The sequence below is a fragment of the Anguilla anguilla genome, chromosome 3, assembly GCF_013347855.1.
Source record: "Anguilla anguilla isolate fAngAng1 chromosome 3, fAngAng1.pri, whole genome shotgun sequence".
NCBI lineage: Eukaryota > Metazoa > Chordata > Actinopteri > Anguilliformes > Anguillidae > Anguilla > Anguilla anguilla.
Window position 1 is genome coordinate 60611835 of NC_049203.1, and position 15655 is coordinate 60627489.

General features: G+C 49.9%; 1 protein-coding gene across 10 annotated transcripts in view; it reads left to right on the forward strand.

Moving 5' to 3' along the window:
* dlg3 (discs, large homolog 3 (Drosophila)) overlaps positions 1-15655 on the forward strand; it is a 97156-nt gene that overhangs the window by 63757 nt on the left and 17744 nt on the right. For 3 of the 10 annotated variants that reach the window (XM_035408711.1, XM_035408712.1, XM_035408708.1), the window contains 4 exons: positions 244-418; positions 2260-2412; positions 10300-10456; positions 10731-10833. In XM_035408711.1, coding sequence (XP_035264602.1) covers positions 244-418; positions 2260-2412; positions 10300-10456; positions 10731-10833 — 588 coding nt within the window. Of the gene's footprint in view, positions 1-243; positions 419-2259; positions 2413-7660; positions 7809-10299; positions 10457-10730; positions 10834-11242; positions 11845-15655 lie in introns of those variants that run through there. The other 7 variants (XM_035408714.1, XM_035408715.1, XM_035408710.1 and 4 more) reach the window with 6 other exon arrangements.

Here is a 15655-nt window from a genome sequence, read left to right on the forward strand (position 1 = left end):
CAGTACCAGCAGGGAGAGCCAAATCCTCTACCTGCCATTTTGTGTTTCTCATGTACGCTTTGCTTCCGGAATGTTCACATTAGTGTAGAACCTTAGGGTCTTCTTTTATTTTGTGGTTGAGTCTCTGCCACTCAAGGCCAATGACACCCCCACCCTCAGTGCCTGACCCCACCCTGCGTTGCTCAGCAGTGCCACCTTGTGGGTTCTCCGTTTTAATGTTCCTTACTTCTTTTCTCCCTACTGGCCTCGCCCTCCCCCCAGCCTTCCCCACTATGGTCGATAACCACGTCGCCCACAACTCCAGCATGGCCTACATGGGCGGGGTCGAGCCCAAGTCCGTCTACCAGCCGCCGCAGGTCACGCCCTCCAGGTACTCCCCAATCCCTCGTCACATGCTGGGGGAGGAAGACTTCACCAGGTGAGGCACCTGTCTCTCAAAGGCCTTTGAACCGACAGTGGTGCTTATGTTTAAACCTGTGCTTTATGGTGTCCCATCCACTATAAAAGGGAAATTATTGAGATCATCACTGAATTATATAACTAGGCTTGCCAAGATTCAGCTTTACTGGTAACTCTCAATAAAAAAAATATTATTGCAATAAACTCCAGGGGACCGATGGGGCAAAAATGTAAAACTTCCAGTAGCAAAAGAGCCCATATGCTTATTCTGGTTTGACCGGTTGAAGCTCCACTGATGTTTGTTTTTGTGAGTTTGCATTGAGGTGTACATCTGAAAAAACATCAAGCAGACAACAACAGAGATACAATCTCTTTTGTCAGCTATTGTCAGGTATTTGTCTGGCAAACAGGATGCCCAATAGCTACTCATACAAGGCCGGTAGTAAAATGTTGTGGGTCACAATAGAAACTAAAGGATCAGTATTGCCTGACTTTGAGTCTGTGTAAGTAAATACCTTCTCAGATGGCTGGACTGCATTTTTTTTACTGGAGAGAAATGAGAGCCAATCACTCCCTGACACACATACTGTGTGGTCACATGTCTTTGTGCAGTGGTTGCTAAGCTCGTCAGGAAAACTGCAGGCCAAATGTCACATGTTTCAGTGATGGCTTTCTGTGCCAACTCAGTCTTTCACACTTCAGAAAAGGATATTACAAGAGGCTTTGAGGCAATTAACAATGTAGTAATTATATATGTGTAATTACGACAATTTTGTGCTCTTGTTATGTAAAATGATTGATAGGCACTCGTCTATTTCTTTTTTTTACCATGAGTGAACCTATCATGAAAGTTTTCCATAAAAATTTGTCAGTTTTGGCTTTAAGTTTTCCATTGTTGTTGACCATTTTCAAATGAATGTTCTATTGACTGGAGTTTTGATGTCAGTCTAAAAATGGTCAGTGATAAAAAACTGAAAACGTATGTTGACAATAAAGTACAATCTATCGGTTGCGACTGAAAATCTAAAATGGAATCATGCCATTTCACTGTAACCACGGGTACTGTACAATTTTATTTTTTGCACTGTACATTATTTTCACACCTATGTAAAACAAATATATTACTGTCTGCTAACTTCGTGGAGCAACACTGGAGAATTTCACTGGTGTGTTACATGAGAGAAAAATGTACAGAGAAAGCAGGAAGGGGTGAGCTGACGCCTCCAGTGTGGCGTGTGTGTTGCCTGGAGCGTCCTCGAGCTTCCCGTGGTCTGGTCCTGTTGGGCGAGGTGGCGATGGTGGAGTTTGGACACAGTGACAGGCCTGAGGCATGGGGAGGACACCAGCTGAATCCGGATTGGTGGATCCAGAGTGCAGACTCTCTGACAGGGAACGAGAGCCCGCCCCCCTCCTGTCACTCTCCCGCTTCCTCCCGGGTGTGGGATGGCCGATTGGTCACATGACCTGCCCCGGTGCTGGCTCAGGTTCTCTCTCTGGAGGGGGTGCACTGGACAGATAGTTGGCACCCGACCCAAGAGCTGCTGTGTGCGCAAAAGAGGTGTGTCTGTCAGCCCCCCAGGCTGCAGGGAAACCGTGCCATCTGTAGCCGCACCTGTGGAAGGGGGGGTGGGAGGGGGGCAGAGTTTGACGAAGGATGAGGTTTGGGGGATTAGAACTCCGGTGACTTAATCCACACCCCAGTCTGTGGTGATTTGCACGTGTATGTGCGTCCATGTATGTGTATGTACATGTGTGTGTGTGTGTGTGTGTATGTGTGTGTATGTGCGTGTTTGTGTGTACTTGTGAGGTCCATCATCCTGAGCCCCATTCACAGTGTGATTTCTGTACCCCTCCAACCAGGGCCGAGCCCATTTACAGTGTCATCCACAAACCCCTGGAGGACAGCGTCCCCCCCTCCCCCCACTTCTACAGCGGGGTGCCCCGGGACGCGGGCTTCTGTCCCGGTCCCGCCGCGGCCCCGCGCCAGGGCCCCGCGGCGCCCTTCTCCGGCAGGTACTAACCCACCGCGACGCGCTCTCTGCTCTGCTTCCGCTAACCCCCGCCATCCCGCCCCGCCCCGCCCCGCCCCGCCCCAGCCGGAGGCGGCTGCTGTGCCCGTGGTGTGGTTTTTATGGTTTGGTTTGGTTTGGTTTGGTTTGGTTTGGTGTGTCGTGTCTCTGTGGCGGATGGATGGGGGGGAGGGGCGGACACACCAGAGGGCTCAGAGCGGGGTTTTTGCCACATGCCTGTGCTTCCAGAGCCTGTCAGTGCAACACAGCCTCACTCACACGCTGCAAAGGCCAGGGTTCTCTCTGCCTGTGTACGGGCCCACACAGTCTGTGACTTAGCAGCAGTGGCTATGTGTCTGTATATGTAGCAGTCTATACATGTCTCACCCTCCACCTGTGTGTCCTGCCGTGTTGTCTCTTTACTTTGTCTGTCTCTCTGTCTGTCTGTATGTCTGTAGGCATACGGTATCTTGCTCCCATATGAGCTTTTTTGCCATGGCACAACACTTTCTAAATTTATTTTGAAATTGCACAAGAATTTTATATTGCACTGTTTTACCTAAAAGTACGTTTTTGGATTCAGTTGTTGCCATGGGGATCTGCTGTGGCTGCCTGTCTGAGAGGGTTGAACAAGTGACCCAGCAAACTTTCTCTATCTCTCTCCCCCCCCTCTCTATCTCTCTCTCTGTCTCATGTAGAGTCCTGTCTATTCCATCTTTGTTCTGCCCTCCATATTGTATTTTCATCTCTTGTCTCCTTGTGTCCAGTCTGCTTTGAAATTAATGTCTGTCTGTGTGTGTGAGTGTTTGTGTGTGTGTGTGTGTGTGTGTGTGTGTTCAAGAATATTGCATACATGAGTACTTTTTTTTTTTTTAAAGAATAAGGGATGTACGTAGTAGCTCGTGTTTAGTTGTGTGGGTATGTAATCCATACAAGATGGCAGACGTACTTGGGATCATTACCATTGGTAACATGTATCATTAAAGTACAGCGCGGGTCCCCGTGACTAAAGTTAGAGAGCGCGTTTCCGGTCACGTGACCCTCCCCAGTGGCGTGCGTTAGGGGGGGCGGGCAGATGGCTGCTGTCGGGGCCGATAGACGGAGATCTGTGTAAGACCACAGCGCTGAAGTGACGGGTAACGAGGGAGCCCTACCTGGCCCCCCACACAGGCACACATCTTCACAAGCGCTGCTGGCAGTTCCAGTCAATCTCACAAGCTGCTCAGCGCCATCTGTCATGCCTGAGGTCTCTACCCAATCCCCCCCCCCCCTCCATCCCCACTGCTGAGGCCCAGGAGAGGGAGAGAGAGCCAGCCTGGCCTACCCATGTAAAGCACAGGCCTGAAAAACCCAGCCTGGCCTACCTTCATACAGCATAAGCTTGAAAGAGCCAGCCTGGCCTACCCATGTAAAGCACAGGCCTGAAAAACCCAGCCTGGCCTACCCATCTATGGCACAGCCTGAAATAGGAAGGGTGTGTGTGCGTGTGTGTGTGTCTTGTGTATCAGTCTAGTTTAGTCAGCCTGTGTGTGTATGCATATGTGTGTGTGTGTGCGTGTGCTTCATGTGCATCAGTATAGTGAAAGTTCAGTTAGCCTGCGTGTGCGTGCATCCCTGCGTGTGATTATGTGTAAAGAATTAAGCTCTAAAAACACCTGTGTACCATTGGCTGGTTTTTGCTGATGAGCGAATGTCTACCATGTATTCATAACCATGTCAGCTGTGTTCTTATTTGCAACTGGCAGCTACATCTGCTTGCGTTTGTCAGCCAGAATGCCACCATTCAGAACTGAAGTTTGTGTCTGTCAGTCTATATGCGTGTGTGTAGTGTGTTTATGTGCCTGTGTGTTTGGTCTGTATGTCGGTGTACTGGTTTTGCAGTATATCTGCGGCCACAGACAGTCTGTAGGAAGGGGAATGGAGGGGGGCGGTGTAGGGGGTTACTGGGGGGTTGGGGTGCTGGAGCCCGTCCTGTCTCTCCCACACACGCTGCCGTGAGCACCGGAATGTGTTTTTGTGCCGCTGTCCTTATGTAAATATAAACAGTGGGCCCTGCTGCTACCATAAATGCATTGGGAGGAGGGAAGCTGATCCCCCGCACAGGGGCCGCGGCACGCGCATTCCTGCAGCTGCCCTGACTCATCTGAGCATGGGGGGGGGGGGGGGGCAGGGGAGGCCCGACCCCCCCTCCCCTAAACACGGTCTGCTTATCTCTGTCTCTCTCACACACAGACATATAAACGCTCACATATACACACACACACACACACACACACGCACACACACACACACACACGCACACACATACACACACACACACACACACACACACACATACACACATACACACACGCGCACACACACACACACACACACACACACACACACACACATACAAACACTCACACCCACACCCACACCCACACACACGCACACACACACACAGGCACACACGCACACAAACCTGCATGCACTCCCACACACACATACAAACACTCACACCCACACCCACACACACACACACACACATACACACACACACACATACAAACACTCACACCCACACCCACACACACGCACACACACACACACACACACACATACACACACACACACGCACACACACACAGGCACACACGCACACACACCTGCATGCACTCCCACACACACACACACACACACACACATACAAACACCCACACCCACACCCACACACACACACACACACACACACACCCACAATGGCCAGATACAGATGTGCATTTATGAGCCCACGCATTTCCGGGGGCCCTGTCACATCCGCACGTGTCATCACCCGTCACAGCTGCTGCCGCCGCGTCAGTCCTGGGGCTCGGCCCAATCAGAGCCGCTCGACTGGCAAACTCTCCAGCAGACGCACGGCGAAGTTCTGAGAGTTATTTTCTGCGCTGTTTGCCGAAAGGCTGCGTGAAGGCTTCAGCGTGAGCCCTCTGCGTGAGGAAGCTGAGTCACGGAGCGAAAGGCTGCCTTCGGTCCTCTGCCCATCTGCGCGTCCCCCCACACACTTCATCAGCAACACATCTCCATACCGATCTGACACACCGCACCACGCCGCCACAGCCACAGCCACACAATGCACTATGGGAATCTTTTCCAAGAAACAAAAAGCCATTACACAATTAATAAGAGCCAAAAGAAAAAAGTGCCACATAATTACGCGTACGTATTTCACGCAGAATGGTGTGAAAGATAGATGGGCAGCAGTAGGCACAAGGGGAGGTCGACACCCCCTCACTATCACGTCAATCCAATCGATGAAGCTCACATTCACCCTTTGTCTTTTGACCTTTTCAGAGTTTTTTTGTAATTACTGTTACTATTGTAACTGCTCCGGTGACTGTCTTGGCACTATAGCGTTCTGTTTCCGTTTACACACACGTTTGTGTGTGAGGCCTGAGGTCAGCGCTAAACTTGGGTTTCTGTTGATTTCCCTGCAGCCGTGGGAAGCTGGGCCGCGGCGCTCTGATGTCACGCTGGCCTGACGGCGCCGTTTGTGTACACGAGCGCGAACGCCAGGGAATCAATGGGCCCGTGCAGCACGGAGGTTAATGTTTCCCTCCTGACCGGCGTGAATGAGGCTTGTGACTGAGCGGCTGTCAAACGAGCGCTTGTGCTAGCCTCGCGGCGCAGGTTTCACTTCCCCGGCCCGCCGGGCATCGTGGGTAAGCAGGAGCAGGGCCGCCGCTCGGGTGCCGGCTGGCGGCGGGGCGCGTTTATCACGGGCCGGAGGAATCGTGGCAGAGCTACACGGAGCGCCCGGAAAATACAAACTGTTAATCACTCATAGCAGCTGGTTTATTCTTAGCTTCTCCGGCTGGCCCGAAATATCCTGCACCGTCTGTCGCCCCCCCCCAGCCCCAACCCCCGCCCGCCCGCCCCATAAAATTAAAATGCAAAAGGTGATCAGGGATGGGAGCAGTGACAGAGACTGGAGGAAGAGGAGATCCTGTTAGGGAACAATTAGAAAAGACCAGGTGAGCAGCAGCAGTACTGTATGAGCGTGTGTCTGCCGCAGAACCCTGTGCACTTCAGCCGTATGGCCAGACTGAGCACGCTCTGTTGGAGTCTTATGTCTCACTTCTGTGCATTCGTGGATGACATCATCAGCAGTGACCGCCATTAATCACCCAACAGGAGCCGATTACTGAGAGGAGGAGAGGGGAAGCGGCGCTGTGCTGGGGCGGGGCCACCTCGCGACTGCCCCCGCCTCCAACCCTGCCAACGCCCACGCCCAGCCCCCGTCAGCATCCACACCATCACAACTGGGGACTGTCTGTCTGCGTCAAAACAGAAGGGGAGGGGGGGTGGTGAGATAGACAGGGAGTTTTTACAGGAGTATACAGCTATATACATTCCTTCAGCTGATGAACAGCAGAAGGGAGGGGGAGAGGGAAGGAGGTGGGAGAAAGAGAGGTGGGGGTGTAGCCTGATCCGTGCTTTCATACCCTTCTGGAATTCACTCCTCTTTTTCCGACGCTGTCCCAAGGCCGTGTTCCTGTCACGTTTCCCAACGTTCCCACCAGCTCATTTCCATACTTCCACCCCTGCGGTTTAGGGGCCTGTGTGTGTGAAACCCTGGCCACGGGCTAGCATGTGCTCCCTATCACTTTGAACCGACGACAGATATATGGGCGCACACAAAGTGCTTTATTTACGAGCCTCAGTCAGGCTGTTTATTCTTTTACAAATTAGCCAGGAGCTGCTTTAGCGGCGGCGGCGCTAATCTCCAGCAGGCTCGGGCTGATGGACTGGAATGCCGGTGTGCCGCGGAGGGGACTGGCCTGGGCCCGGGCTGAGCTGAAAGATGAGAGACAGCGAGCTGCAGGAGGAGCGCGCAGGCTGATTTAGTGGAGCCCACCACTTCAGCACAGGCTACAGACAGATCCTTTCACAGGTCCTTAGTCTTCAGAGCCACTGGAGACAGACTGAGGGGGGGGGGGGGGAGAGCAGACAGGAAGAGGTCTGTAGGTGGAGACAGATGGATTCAAGTGACCTGTCGAGAAGCGGAGAGGGTCACCGTGGGTGAGCGAGGGTTAAGTCTGGCCCAGAGAACGAGGAGGCTGGAGCCTGACAGCCAGAGAGGAGCTGCTTCCCATCACACTCGGACAGCTCTGGATTCCTCACGGACACACACACACACACTCGCGCGCACACGCACACACACACACACACACACACACAGTAAGCTCCACGCGAGCGCAGGACTCTCTCGGCTCAGCGGACGGGACGGGACGGGTGCGGCCGCGCCGCTGCCGCCATGTTCGCGGTGAATATCTCGTCCTCCGTGTCGTGCATGCGACCGCCCTCGGGGCGGCAGGACAGCGCCCCGCTCTCTCTCAGGACCCGGAACACCGGCCCCAGGTAACGGTGCCCGCGCCGCCCACGCCGCCCGCTTCTCTGACCGAGACCAGGACCGCAGATCCTGCGCTCTCCGTAGCCTCGGAGTCGCGGGGGGGGGGGGGGGGGGCTGCGACGTCGCTCTGTCTAACGCTGCTCGCGGCGGGGCTGCTGCTCTTCAGAGGTCCGGAGGTTCTCTTGCCTTTGCTGCGTAGGTCTCTCAATAACGATGCATTATAGAGACACTGTGTGATGCCCTCAAAGACTTGTGTGTGTGTGTGTGTGCGTGCATGCCAGTATGTGTACATATGTACATGTATGTATGCGCGTGTCCATTAGAAGTGATGTATTTGGGCTATCAGTGAGGCTCTCTGTGGTCCGCTGTCCCCTGTGGGAGCTGCATTATGCAGTAACTGCAGATCATGCTCCCCACAGCGAGACCTGATCCACAGCTGTCATCCGGTATGAGAACCACTGGAGTTCATTATGCCAATATCAGCATAATGATATATATATATATAGTGCAAGTGCACGTTAAAGTGCGTGAGCATGAAGCTTTTTATTTTTTGCTTGGCACTGGGTCAGCTTCATTGCAACACAATGAAGCAATGCTGTTTGATACCACAATATAATCAATTGATGTTAAACATTTGCAGCACTCATATTTACATTTTTTTTTTTAATCTATAAAATTTGTGATTTTTCCTCCACTATATACATACAGTGACGGTGGAGATTAACATAAATGTGGTGTTTATGTTAAGTGCTTTCTTGGACAGCATGGAACTCTTCACTTACACAAACCATCACATGGTGTGTAATGTGCAGTGTGCTGTGCTCCAGAGACTGGAGTACACAGCCAGTGATCAACAGTAATGAGTATCCTGCATATCTAACTGTAGAGAAGGGTGTGTACGTATGTGTATGTGTGTGTGTACATGTACATGTGTATGTATGTGTGTGTGTACGTGTGCGTGTGTATGTATGTGTGTGTGTGTACGTGTGCGTGTGTATGTATGTGTGTGCGTGTGTATGTGTGTGCGTGTGTATGTATGTGTGTGTGTGTGTGTATGTGTGCGTGTGTATGTATGTGTGTGTGTGTGTACGTGTGCGTGTGTGTATGTATGTGTGTGTGTGTAGTGTACGTGTGCGTGTATCGGTGTTGGGAGAGCTTTACTTTGCTGCGTTTCGTGTGTTAAGCCACAGCGTGCTTTCCTGAGGACTTTCAGTGGTCTCCAGCAGCGGCTCAGCCTCCCTGTGATCTTAACACGGCGCAGCTACAACATGGAGCGCCTGCTCGCAGAGATGAGTCACAGCGGCTAAAAGAGAGCTGCAGTCACGCGTGAGAGGCAGGGATGAGTTCAGCATCTCGCTATGTGCGCGTGTGTGCGTGTGTGCGTGTGTGTGTGCGTGTGTGTGTGTGTGTGTGTGTGTGTGCCTATGTGTGTGTGTGTGCGCGTATGTGTGTGTGTGCGTACGTGTGTGTGTGCGTGTGTGTGCGTGTGCACGTATGTGTGTGTGTGTGCATACACGTGTGTGCATGTGTGTGTGTGTGTGTGTGCATATGTGTGTGTGTGCGCGTGTGTGCGTGTGCGCGTATGTGTGTGTGTGTGCGTACGCGTGTGTGCATGTGTGCATATGCATATCTGTGCATATGCATGTGTGTGTGTGTGCATATGCATATCTGTGCATATGCATGTGTGTGTGTGTGTGTGTGTGCGCATACATATGCATGTGTGTGTGTGTGTGTGTGTGCATATGTATATGTATGCATATGTGAGTGTGTGTGTGTGTGCACATGTATATGTGTGCATATGCATGCATGGGCATGTGTGTGTGCCTGTGTGTGAGTGTGTGTATGCACATGTGTGCACATGCACGCGTGTGTGTTGACGTAGGCATGCTTTGGTGGAAAGGGCTGGAGGTGGTGGTAGACTTGCTGTTGCCTTGGTAAAAGACCTCTGGTCTTAGTGGACTCTTGTGACTTCAAACTCAGAACACATTGCAGCCGCTGAGAGACGACTGTGGGGTTTAGTTCTTATCCCGCCTTTGTTGTCCTAATGCAATGTGGTATGTTAAGAAGCTGGGATTGGGTTGCCTCAGCTGCATTGAAGCGAGCTGCATCTTCCCCCTTCTTCTCTGCCCTCAACTGGAAGAAGAATGAACGCTGCGTTCCTTATATGTGAAATCATCTTCATGGAAGACATGTTTTATTTTAATTTTTTGTTTTTTTTGTAAATGCATATGAAAGTATTCACTTTCAAACATGTATAGAAACTACTGCTCAAGGTAAAATGATACAGGTCACAGGTTGTATATATGCTGCAAATAAAATACGTGTTGTGCTATCTTGTACACGGTGTGTATATGAATATATATATTTGTGTTTTTTTTTCCCAGTATTTGGATCTGTGTGATATCTTGAGCTGTCCTTGTATCTCTCTCTCTCTCTCTCTCTCTTTCTCGTTCTCTCTCCCTCTTTCCTTTGGGCTGAGTTTGTGGTTCTGTTTGGCAGGGAGCCGCGTAAGGTTCTGCTCCACAAGGGCTCCACAGGCCTGGGCTTCAACATCGTCGGTGGGGAGGACGGCGAGGGGATCTTCGTCTCCTTCATCCTGGCGGGGGGTCCGGCCGACCTAAGCGGAGAGCTGAGGAGGGGCGACCGCATCCTTTCGGTCAGTCCGCGTCCTTTCAGCCCCCTGTCCGTTCGTCAGAGCTCACAAAGCTTGCCTTACTCTGATCTTACTCTGAGGGGAACCGCGCGAGGGGGGAAGGATATCTCTTCACTTTCTCAAAAGTGGCTGTAGACACACCCGTCTCATCCCCTAACATTTTAAGTACAGAATGAGCTGAAAGCTCTCTGTCTGATGCTGGAGAGGAGAGACCCAGACACTGTCCTTGTCTGGACAGAGTAACAGAGCAGCTGAAAAAGTGTGATTCTTTTTACAGGTGAATGGTGTGAATCTGCGCAATGCCACACACGAGCAGGCTGCTGCAGCACTGAAGAGAGCAGGGCAGACGGTCACCATTATCGCTCAGTACCGACCAGAAGGTAGGACACCTCATTTTAGTGAGGAACACTGTTTCTCATGTTATGTAAATAATTGTTTTTTGATTCATAGTTTTTTTTTTTTTTTTGTAAAGTTGCATATAGTCTGTTTTCAATGTTAGGAAAATGAATAAACATATCATGATCTTAAAGGTGTGAAAACCAGGAGCCCACCAAAATGCATGGGGAAAAACTGTTTTGGTTAAGATTTAAGTGTTGAGTGTTAAGGTTTTGTGTGGGGAGTTGTCGGGCAAAGGGCGTTTGCCTTTGTTCGCTACTTCTGGCCCTTTAAGGCAGGTAGGGACTCACTTTTTCAAAGGAGGGCCTGGTTTGCAAATGAGGACATGTTGGGTGAAGCTGATTGGCTATTTGCGGCAAGATTCAGATTCATTCCCCTCCTATCACAATGTCTGCTCGACGAACAAGGACGTCGTTTGCTAACAGCTAAACAGTGGAGCGAATATGAGCCTGGCGGTGTCCTGAATGTGTCCGGTGTAACTGCAGCCGTTGAAATCCTGGAAGGGCAAACGACGTGGAAAGAGGGGGAGGGAGCGCGGAGAAGAGTCCGTGCTGGAGAGAGGGAAACCCGGCGAGAGAAAAACAAATTTTCAGAACTGGCTTCACGCGTGTAAATGGGGGACCGGTACGGGGTTATCTGCTGAATAATCTGGAATCTTGTTTGACTGTAACTTTTGAAGATCCGGTCGCCACAGGACTATGAGAGAATATTTGGTGCAATCAACTGCACAACACTGCAAGTTTTCTTCGGAGTGCTGGCGCTGTCCTTGTTTCGTGTTTCGCTGGAGGGAGGAGCGTTTAAGGGGAAAGGCAGTGAAACATTTTTCTAGCTAATGATAGCTAACTAATTAACCCCTGATTCGAAAGAGTGGGAACTCGTCTTATCCTACGAGTTCTTGGGATCTCTCGGACACCCCCTGTATTTTTCCGTTTGGCTATCTCCCTCTGGGAAAGGATTAACTAATAAACCCTGTGGAGTTCAGTTGGCACCTTTTGGTAAGATAAACTACTGTTATTATTACTGCAGATTGCTACTTAAGTATAGAAACGAACAATAAGTTGTAAGGTAGCGACCAAGCAAGTGAGCTAGGTATATCTATGTCTAGGCCGTGAAGGTAAAGCTTGGTGTCTAGGAAACGAGTGTCTGTGGCTAATAAGCTAACTAGCTAGCTGGATATTGCCATATCAAACAGCACCACTTAATTTCTTAGTTCTGGTTTGTTCGTTTTCACAATTAAGGTTAGCTAGTTGGTGTGAAAGCAACTTGCAAAACAAAATGACAAACAAGGTAATTTAACGAAGAACGTAGAGTTACCTTACTAGTCTTTTCTCTCCTAGAATATTTGGTGTGGATTCTAAGATTAGCTGGCTACCAAGCCAGAAGATAAAATATTGGCATTTTTACCGTTAACGTTCATGTTTTTGTTCAGCGAAACCCCGTTGGCTCACTATCTGCAATTATTTTATTCCCAAAGGATGGTCGTTTATTTTTGGACATTTTCTAACATTGGCTCTATCCATTATAAAGCAATTGTACAGAAGTAACGTAGTCTGACCAAGTAAGTTGTCTATCTAACGTTAGCTCATTTTTCCACTGTTGCGATAATGTTAACTTGCCCAAGTACGATTAGTTGTTAGTGCTTCTCAATATAGCTAGAGCCATACCCCCACCTCTTCAGGTAAAATTTTACTTGCATTTCAGAACAAGCTTGATGTGACCTATTTAGTTGGCTATATAAAGGTCTTCTTGTCGTTTTCAAAGGCAATAGACACTATATTCAGTTTATACTTTTCAAATTACCATACGTTAAGGCATTAACGAGAGAGCTAACGTTAGCTTGTTGGTCGTTTTAAAAGGGCGTTTTGGCGTCATGGTTGACGTTATCAGTATCGGAGGCACAGTACAGGAAAGATGTGTTAAAAATGGTAAACTGTGCCGTTATCTATCAAGGAAATTATCCAACGTTATCAGGAAGTGGACGGGTTTTTCTTTTGCATTTCTAATGACTATTCAACCATGCAACGGAGCTCAATGGTAATGCTGTTTGTTTAAATATCCTGACCTTGCTGACAGCTTAGTAATACATTTCCTGCGGTTAACTTTCTCCCTTGAATTTCAGTTTCAAAGTGTTCAGGATGTAGTGGATAATTAATCCAGTGGCTGCTGTGCTTTGCACCAGTAAGCTCTTAAGAGCAAAGAGCAGGTGCCCAGCACTGAATTGGATGGGGCCAGTGATTGTGCAGCCCAACTGCAAGTCTCTAATTTAGTCTTCCTGTGGAAGGACATCTTTTTATTCTTTTTTTCCCCGTGTATATTTGTGAAATAAACCGCATATGTGGATGAATGTGTAGCTTGCATAATTCCGTCTGCTGTCACTTCAGTACAGATTGTAAAAACAATGAGAGGAAGTATGTGCTTCAGGTCAGACCCCTATGAAAGCTATGATAGGAATGTGGCATTGTAGGCTATCTGTCACAGCATGCTATCCTGCGGAGCTGTAGATGTTCTGATCAAACACTGCACTGCAGTCTGTACTGCAGGTCTGTCTCAAGCACTCTTTTAGTGAACATATAGGTCATATAATTGAGGCTGCAGTGGGGCTTTTAAATGTAGGGAGTGGGAGTGGCAATAGAGCCTGCTGATTGTGTCTGTATATGGACAGTCTTGTTGGTAGAAATCAGTACTTAATACTGCAGTGTGGCCCAAGTCTGTTGCACTAGTTTCATTGACATTTAAAACTTATTAATGGTGACCTGAATGGCATGTCCTTTCATTTTGATATGATACCGGGTTATGTTTATGATGGTTATGAACACTTTTTAAATGAGTTTTTCAACCCAAGAATTGTGTAAATCCTTAACACCTTATTACACCTGGCATAGACTGTCAAAGGGTGTGCTCTGTCACTACCCATGCTCTGTGTTCCATAAATAAGCTTCACTGGTTAAACCACATTTGGCATGAATGGTAATTACACATTCTCTTTGTCAATGATAGGTACTATGGACAGCTGCCTGGATCTTATGAAGGTGCTGTGCATCTCTTTTGAATGACTCCTGACGGCTAATGGAACCATTTTATGGATGTGGGGAACAGTTAAAGGCAGTTTAATATGCGTTTTATTGTGTTTACCATTTCGTACAGTGTGTGAATCATTAATGCCATTTTCAAACTATGAGGGTTATCAGTATAATCTGAACACAGTGCCAGCACGCCAGCCTGTTGTCCAGATTTACAGAAGATATGATTTGGGCAAACCCAGTTACCTCCTGAGGAGGTGAGTGTTCAGAATGTGATAAAGTAATGGGTAACTCTGTTGTAATTATTTGGGCTTTAAAAAAATATTTGTGATTGTGGCTGGACATCCTTGTTGTTTAAAAAAGGTTCATGAGAAGCAAGGCCTGGCTTTTCCAAGTAGCCCTTGTTTTAGGACACCTGGCAGTAGCCATTTGAGTAATATTTAGCCTACATGGCCGCATGTCTTCCTGTGACTGACCGCTTCTTGCGTGTGCAGTCCAGGGTCTACCGTGTGTTTCCTGGCAGTTCATTCACAGCTGAAGAAGTAGAGGTGGGTAGCTGCAGGCTGTAGATATGTTGTGTAAAGGCTGGCAATGTTTAACCAGACCAGGGCACATTGCTCCTTTTCCCTGTGGTATAAAGGGAGGTGTGCAGAGGACTGCCTGTTGCTGCCTTCGTCAGACACATTTTCGCCCGTAGTCTCATCCTGTACGGGCCGGTCTGCTGGTTTACACTGCTGCCTGGGAAACTGGAGCCGGAATGGCGATTTGGCCTAAATGTCGGTTCATCAGAACCAGGGTCAGGCAGAACGCCAGGCTTCTCACAGGAGCCAGAGCGCTGCCTCGCCATGCAGGCCTCTAATGAAAAGCTAATGTGGAGGACTCTATAAACTCCGAGCACAAATTGCTCCATGGGAGCTACTCTTTCCCCCCTCCCCCCTTCATGCATCTTGCGGCTGGTGTTCATTTAACGTTGGCTCGTCCCGTGGATCGATTTGTAGAGAGCGCGATGGTCCCTGGTTCCAGCCTCCTCCATTGTGAGGGAGGAGGTACGTGTCCCTCCCGCCCCCCCCTGACTCACTACGCGGGAGGTGAGAGCCATGGCGCTAACGCTAGCGTGCTTCCGCTCCCCAGCAGCCTGCCTGCGTTGCACTGCGGCGGCGGCCTGCATGCGACGCTAGCGTTTGAGCCAGGTCGGCACTGTTATAGGGCCTCCGCCGTGCCGCGCCGCGCCGCCCTTATGGAGACGGTGCGGATTTTCTCTGCCTGTCTGGCGGCTTTGGGGAGCGCGGTGACCGTGATCCAGACTAACCCTCCACCCGCGGCCTGCGGCGCTGGAGTCCTTTTACTCTGCCCCCCTTCAAGGTCCTCTCTCATTACATAAACAGGCTTCTGATACTGTATTGCTGTTTCAAGAACAAACCTCCGCTCCCACCCCCCATCCGCCCCGCACAAGTAATGAGGACGAGCAGTATCCCAGCCAAAGGCACAAGTGACCCAGTTTGCTGACGCAGAGCTCCCACTGTCTTCTGTAGGGCTCATTCTAAAACGGCCAGCCTCCCAACCCCCAGCCAGATCTGCCTGCTAAGGGGCGAGTGCAGCTCTGACCCGTGTGTGTGTGTGTGTGTGTGTGTGAGAGGTCGGGGGGAGTGAGATAGGGAGCGGTTGTTCCCGCTGTATTTTGACTAACTTGGTGTCAGATTGCTTGACTGTCCCCCTGACAGGCAGGCTGAGCAGACGGCAGCTGTCTGTGCTGTAGTCCAGCGCTTGTGTGCTCACCCCCCCCCCC